The 8,059-nt window shown below is 42.1% G+C and overlaps 1 protein-coding gene across 1 annotated transcript in view; it reads left to right on the top strand.

Annotated features, from left to right (window-relative positions):
* Positions 1-7,589: 7,589 nt before the first annotated feature.
* LOC120670844 (kinesin-like protein KIN-14L) overlaps positions 7,590-8,059 on the top strand; it is a 28,034-nt gene continuing 27,564 nt past the window's right edge. Inside the window, exon 1 of the mRNA XM_039951012.1 lies at positions 7,590-7,947. Within this exon, the coding sequence (XP_039806946.1) occupies positions 7,735-7,947 (213 nt within the window). The 5' untranslated portion in view covers positions 7,590-7,734. The remainder of the gene's footprint in view (positions 7,948-8,059) is intronic.

Raw genomic sequence — 8,059 nt, 5'->3', positions numbered from 1 at the left:
ACCAAGTTTCATCGTTCTGCCTTCATCATTTGTTGAAAGCGGGGTTTCGCTGATTTCACGGAGCAAACTTGCCTTGTCATTCCATGTCTCCCGATCAAACAAGTGCTCAACTACACCAGCAGAACCATGTGTGGATTGAGTGTTTTGCTGCTCAAATGAGGGCGTTGCATCAAAGGCAAGTTTCATCGTTCTGCCTTCATCATTTGTTGGAAGCGGGGTTTCGCTGATTTCACGGAGCAAACTTGCCTTGTCATTCCATGTCTCCCGATCAAACAAGTGCTCAACTACACCAGCAGAACCATATGTGGATTGAGTGTTTTGCTACTCAAATGAGGGCGTTGCATCAAAGGCCGGCACCAATTTATCAATCTGATAAAAAATTATTAGATGGGAGGAATTATAAAACAATAATAATTGGCTGGATTACTGGATCGGTCAAAACAGTGAAAAAAATGCTGAATGCTTGGGGTATTATAATTTACTAAAATACTGGAGATGTCTTGGAAATAAAAAAAATACTTAACATATTTGAAAGGTAAGTAATGCTGATCCGGAACTATGACTGAATTACAAAGGTCCTAAACATCAAAGTGAAGTCCCTACAGTAGGCAGCGGTGGTGGCGGTGTCCCAGAGCTTGATCCATGTTCCTTTTCCACGTCAACCTGACCACTTCCGCTATCATCCACGGGCATCCTCATGTCCCCCTACCCCCCCCACCCATGCAGAAAGAAAAAAGTTAAAAAATGTAGCATGAAAAAATATACAATTGCTGAACTGTCTCGAAATTACTGACGAATCAGACCACTCAGAAAAAAATAATTAAAAGAAAAGCTTGTGTGTGAGTGCACACCGGAGGTGGGGGTGGTGGTGGTGGTGGTGCAGCTGGTTGCGCCATAGAACTAGGCACAGCACCCTTTTGCATTACATCAGCTTCGTGACCAAACATTCCCTAATCATATGGAAAAAATATAAGCCTATAGTTACTAGAAACAACTTTCATAAAAAATTCTGAACAAAAAAAGGGGGGCTGCTGAAAAAAGTCAACAATCAAATTACTACTGAAAAGATTGGAATTACTGAAAAAGAATAATTACTGAAGAGATAGACTTACTGAAAGAATTACAGTTACTGAACTGTCTCAAATTACTAACGAATCAGACCACTCAAAAAAATACTAAAAAAAGAAAAACTTATGTGTGAGTGCACACCTGAGGGGGAGGGGGTGGTGCACTGGTGGTGGTGCTGCTGCTGCTGGTTGTGCCGTAGAACTAGACGCAGCACCCTTTTGCATTACATCAGCGCCGCGACCAAACATTCCCTAATAATAAGAAAAAAAATGTAACCCTATAGTTACTAGAAACAACTTTCAGAAAAAATTCTGAACAAAAAAAGGCAGGGGGGATTGCTGACAAAAAGTTAAATAGTTAGGAAACTGACCGCTCCAACGCCTCCAAAGATCCTCTTGATTTCATCAACAGCATGCTTGTGTGCTTCGTTGATTTCAAGTTTCCCTTCGGCTACAAGTCTGCTGCCCTGCTCAAATTTCTCCATCCCCGCATAAATTCTTCTATCACAATCGTGTAGAGCTTTCAAGGCATCATTTTGCTGCTTGACATTGCCAATCTGAGAGATGAAGTCAGCGAAATGGGGCAAGAGACGCATCGAGGTAGCTGTGACATCACACGTGCCCCCAGGCGCATTTCCAGTTGGGTGCGCAGTGCGCGTGGATGGCGCAACTAATCGTATGCGCTTGCTTACTCTAGGGGCGCTGGGTGCGATGGGGGCAGCAGCTTCCTTTGTCTTTGCACGACTGCGCTTTGGTGGAGGGGCCACAACCTCCTCGGGACTGGGAGCATCATCGCCACGCACATCTTCATAGCACATTCCTACTTTGCTGCGAAACTAAAAAAAGTAGTGAAAGTAGAAAAACTAATTAGAAAAAAGGTTAAAGAATAAAGACATTCAAGTGGAGAAAAAAAAAGATTATCGCTTACTGGGAGATTGCCATATGTGACGGTTCCGTCATCTTGGGATTGTTTCCTGTCAGCCTTTGCAAGCTTGTCGACAATTGTCTTGTTGAACAATACAGCACGTGGAGTTTCTTTTGCATCTATGAGCATGTGCGAAGGACAAAAAAGGTTGTCCAAGTAATATATCTAATAAAAGAAAGAGCAACATGTTAAAGAAAAAAAAGGGAAAATGCTGCATTTCATATTACTGAAAAACTTCAATGAGTACTGAAAATTACTGCTGAAAATGCTGGAAATTACTGCTGAAAAATGCTGAACGGCTTGCTTAACAAAAAAAATTACTGAAACTGCTGAAAAAATGCTAAAACTACTGTAACTACTGACTACCAAACCCAAAATTGCATGCTTAAGGAGTTACTGGACAAAAGAGGACTACTTAATTTCTTTTGTGAACAAGCTTAGCTAAGTATCAAATCCAAAAATAACTGAAACAAAGTTACTGAAACTTTACAAGCTTACTACTGAACACTACAAGAGGGGTGGTACTGCTATAGCTCAAACTACTAAAGCATAATATTTACTCTTGCTTGGAACAACTAAATTGTATTGGTTCAGAAATTATTTCAGAATTATATAACATGGATTACTAAATAAAGATTAATTACAGAAGACATTGGATCGACTAATAAGAATCTGCTGGATTACTAAACATAATTACTGAGAAAAGACATTGTACTAAATGTGCAATATCAGTAGTTAAAGAGCTGAACCCCAGATTGAATACTTTGGAGGTATTGAAAAATGAGAATTACTGAACTATAGTCAATTTCAGAAAGAAAAGAAGATGGGCTGTTGAAGTATGATAAAGAATTACTGAACTACTGAAGACATTTGTGTGCTAATGTGCACAAGAATTCTGCAAAGAACAAATTGATTTCACATGCATGTTCATATGAACTGGATGCACTTCAAGACATTGGATGGTGCATATGAATTCTAAAATAGCACATGCAGGAGTTGTCAATGTCTCCATTAAGATTAATAGGAAAAGCAACAAATGGCAGGGATATTGTTGCTTGTTCAAAGAAATGCATAAGCTAAAAAAATATACTACTGAAATCATAGAAGTGTCGTCCAAAAAAAATACTAATGAACATTTAAAATTACTGAGATTCATGTGGATTACATGATTACCGGATCAATGAATTATTTTGATACAGGATTACTGAAATACTGAAATTCGGTAGAATTACTGACCTACTTAAACAGAAAAAATAATACTAAAAGGGCAAGAAAAGGAGCGGTCATACCAATAAAAGTGCGACACAGCCCTGAACTGAAGGTGAATTGGATGATGACGATTTCTTCCATTTGGGTACCTTGTTTGCCAGATCATCGACAACAGCCGAGCAAAGATCAAACTTGCAAACATCATTTATATTCTTGCAGTAAAAATAGGTGTCACCAGTTATCGACAAGCTAGTTGTCGGGAACAACAATCCATCAAACAATGCCATGAAGAAGCAGGTGATGCTCCAATCGTCACCATCACCATGTTTTGCAAAATATTCTATAACCCACCTAGGGACCTCGTTTGGCTTCAGATCACTGTAACCCCTGGTGTTAGGTTTCTGTAATTGCCTATCATCGTGCAATTCCTCCATTCCTTTTTCATCGCATATACGCCTAAGCTCAATCTGGTGATTCTTCCTTTCTATGCCAGATACAACCGGGAGAGTGTTGGGGCCATTTGGAATGCCAAGCACGGATTTCACCACGTGCGGGGTGATTGGCAACTCCCTCCCTTCAACAGCAATACGAAGAGGGTCAACCTTGAGGTGGTCCATGATGAATATGACCAACGACCTGTCTTCGATTGCATTTAATGAGAACCCAAGAAAATCCTCAAAACCCAAATCCTTCAACTTATCCTTCATAGCATTGTCCATGCCATTCAATATATCAAAAATGGAACCGGGAGCACAACGTATGGTGGCATAGTTTCCCTTCTGTTCATGTCATTACAAAAAAAAGGGAACCAATGAAAAAAATACAGGAAAAATACATGTGCTGCTAGCTAAAAAATACTAGAATTAATGGGATTACTGGAGTACACGAATAAAAAATACATGTGATGCTAGCTAAAAAAATACTGGAAAAATGCACGTAACCAAATGGTAGTACTGAATTTAATTTATGACAGATTCCGGATAAAAAAAACTGAATAGTTTTTGCCTAGACAATGAACTAAATACATGAAATTAAGTAACTGAAAGGGCACACAGAAAAAACTAAAAAAAATGCTGAGACAAAATCAATATCATGAGAAGAAAATGTGGGGGAGAGGGGGGGCGAACCTCGGCAGCAGCAGTGGGTATAGGATTGGTAGCGGTCCTAGCAACAGGCTTGGTAGCAGCCCTAGCAACAGGCTTGGTACTTTTGATAGCAGCTGCCTTTCGAGTCTTTGAACGAGCATCAACAAAATCAGAATCAGTGCTTCTATTTGTTTCTTGGGAGGCATTCCTCGAAGGGGCCTTCCGCAGAGTGCACCTACGTCTGGTGGACGATTGTGCACCCTCCGCATCTTCCAGTGGGTCATCCATTAATACACCTGGTCAAAAAATGAGTTCAAGATATTTGTGTGATCACTAATGTGGTTACTAAAATTGGTAAAAAAATACTAGTCTATTTATACAAACCTAAAAGTTACTGAAATCAAGATATACATAGGTAATGAATATCAGATCTCCAGAATACTGAATTCAAGACGTACATAGAAAATTGCTGGATGTACTACTGAATTACTGGGTTACTGCTTTACTGAATTACTCAGTTCAGATTATCGAAGCTTGGTAATAAGAAAAAATGTGAAAATCAACTAGATGCATGCAAAAAATATTGGAATACCAGATCTCTGTATTGCTGAATCCAAAATATACATATGTATACATAGGTACTACTTGGTGTATTACTAAATCTACATATGCATAGGTATTACTGGATAACTGAAAACTCTGAATTACTAAATCAAGCATCAAATATTTAGTAATGATTCAAAAATTATACTACTGCTGACATTGATTAACATAGTGTTGAACCTAAACTAATAAACAACAAAAAAGAATAATTGTGCTGGAAATATCAAATTACCGAACTACTAGACTAACTACTTGATTTAGATTATCAATGTTCAGTAAATGAAAAAAATACTAAAAGCCAACAAACTACATATGGATCATAAAGAAAATGAAAAATACTGAATGCATATGCTGCTAGCTACTACTGGACTAATGACCTAGTCTAAGTAAGAAAAATCTTTATGCAGGAACTAACAAAATTACTGAGACTTAAAACATAGCAAGTGGACTAACTACTACTCAGTTCATGATCCGTAATGACCAAAATAAAAAAGTGATGCTGGCAATATTACTGACCCTAAGAAAAATAAGAGATACTGAACTACTGACATAACAAAAATAATAGACTAGGTCATAAATTTAGAGCGAACAACGTTCGGTAAAAATTACCAAGACTTAAATGCTAGCCTACTAGACTAACCACTCGGTTTAAATCATCATCACTCAGTAATCTCAAAAAAAATACTAAATCTAGTAAAGTCTAACAAATTACTTATTGGTGCTGAAATCCTAACAAAAACATTCAGTAAAGTCTAACTACTGATTACTACTGGATTACTGGATTGCTTGTTCAAACACTAGCAAGACACTGCACGATATGCGCCCAAAAAAATCGAATTAGAATAAAAAAATTGCATGGAAAATTCCGGAATCGGGGGATTGCACAGCGGAAAAACGCACGCTCATCGTGGAATGTGCAGAAAATGGGGGCTAGGCGCGTTGGGCGAGTGGCGCTCACACCAAGCCGCGCTCCCCCACCCCTAGCAGGGGCGACTCCTCTCACACCTCCGGGGGCGCACCTGGCCGCGAGGGTCCAGGCCGGCCGAGCTTCGGCTCGCTGTGAGGTCGAGGGCGCTAGGGGGATACCTCGGTTCCGGACGCCGCCGTTCGAGGGCGCGGGAGTGGATCCCGACGCCGGGCTGCGGCCGCGCCTCCGCCGCCGTCCCCCGCCCGCCTGGGATGCGGCGCGCTTCCGTCGCCGAGACCTGGAGGGGCGCGATTGGATTAGGTTTTGCGTGGGGTGGGTGGGGGTCGGGCCTTCGGGGTGCTTCAGGAGGGGCAGTCGGGCCCGCGCGGGGGGGGGGGGGGGGGGGGGTGAGCGCGAATGGGGGTGGCGTGGGCCTGCGGGGTGGGAGCTGGTGGGTCGGGCCGGAGGTGGTGGACTGGTTCGGTTCGGTTGTGGCTGAGTGGGCTGATTTGATGTGGCTGGGGTGTAGAATGCTATTCTACACCTAGGGTGTAGATTAGCACATAGGTATATATATATATATATATATATATATATATATATATACAGTACAATAATTGATCATCAGTTTTTCATTCACTTTTCTACAACAATTGAGAAATTGATAGCCGCACCACCTGCTCCGGTGGCAAGTGGCAAAGTATGCCGATCAACTAATTTTCTCATTTCTCAAGGAAAGAATGAATTGGCAAAAATAATAGAAAAAGATATCGATTTATCCTTTGCGTTTGAACTCCAAAATTGAGGGTGTGTTTAGATCACTTTGCATTTTACATTTTTATAAAGGAATCTTCAATATTTGAACTATTAAATGTAGACTAATCACAAAACTAATTATAGATCTCGTCTGTAAACTACGAAACGAATCTAATGAGCCTAACTATTTCATCATTAGAGTATATTTATTGTAGCATTATTGTAGCAATTTAGTGTCTAATCACATCATAATTAGGCTCATTAGATTCGTCTCGCGATTTACAGTTTATTTGTGTAATGCGATTTATTTTTTGACTACATTTAATATACTATGCAAGTGATTTACAAAAATTTTACATTTTGCGTTTTGGAATCTAAACAAGACCCGAAAGATTTGCCAACACGCTCCATTTATTACTCCAAACAGTTTCCCAAGGTTTGTCAAGGGGCATTAATGACCCCGCAGGTAAAACACCGGGTACGCCAAGCAGTTACTCCCTTCACGACTTCACTACCCTGCGCCCCCACGCGTCGAGCCCGTCGATTTCAAACCCCGGCCAGAAACGAACGGAGGCTCTTCCCACTCCGTAAACAAAAAAACATCATATCATATTAAATATTTCGACATATGTATGGAGTACTAAATAAAGTCTATTTATAAAATTTTTTACATAGATTAGTTGTAAATCGCGAGACGAATCTAATGAGCCTACTTAATAAATGATTTGCAACAGTGATGCTACAGTATCATTCGCTAATTATTAATTAATTATGGATTAATTAACATCATTAGATTCGTTTCGCGATTTACAACCCATCTGTGCAAAAAGTTTTATAAATAAACTTCATTCAGTACTTCAAATTCACAAAATTCCATAACAATTTTTTTTTCAAAACATCTAAACACGTCCAGAAACCGATGCTGGAAAGCTCCCACCACGACCATCGGCCGAGGCGGGGTCACCCGAACAAAAGAAGGCGAAGGAACAAAACGAAATGCGAGAGCGGAAAAATTTCTGGCCCCTGTCCTCCGCTCTCTCCCCCATTCGAAGCGATAGATAGAATAGAGGCGGGCGTCTCCCTCCTCCGTCCACCACCACCGCCTCCTCCTCCTCGGTCCGGCCTTCCCTCCCCTCCCCTAAACCCCCTCGCGATCTAGGGTTTCCGGCCGCCGCGGCGCCAATGGCGGACATGCGCGGCCGCTGGTCCTGGGACGTCCCGGGGTTCGAGCCGCCGCAGCCTGCGACGCCGGCGGCGGCGGCGGCCCCGACCGCGATGCCGCGGGCGCCGCCGACGGCCATGGTGCTCCGCCCCTCCGCCGGGGCGCCCCGCGCGCCGCCCGGGGACGCGGTGCTCGTCGCGGACCGGCTCGAGCAGCTCGCGGACAGCGTCCAGGTGCGCGTCTCCCGCCTCTTGGGTTCTGATTCGGTGACGGCGGATGCTCGTGGCGTGTCTGGGGTTTGCTCGATTTGTTCGCGGGAGCCGCTGTGAGCTGGCGTTGTAGCTT

The sequence above is a fragment of the Panicum virgatum genome, chromosome 4N (assembly GCF_016808335.1).
Source record: "Panicum virgatum strain AP13 chromosome 4N, P.virgatum_v5, whole genome shotgun sequence".
Lineage (NCBI taxonomy): Eukaryota > Viridiplantae > Streptophyta > Magnoliopsida > Poales > Poaceae > Panicum > Panicum virgatum.
This window is presented reverse-complemented; position numbering and strand designations above follow the sequence as displayed.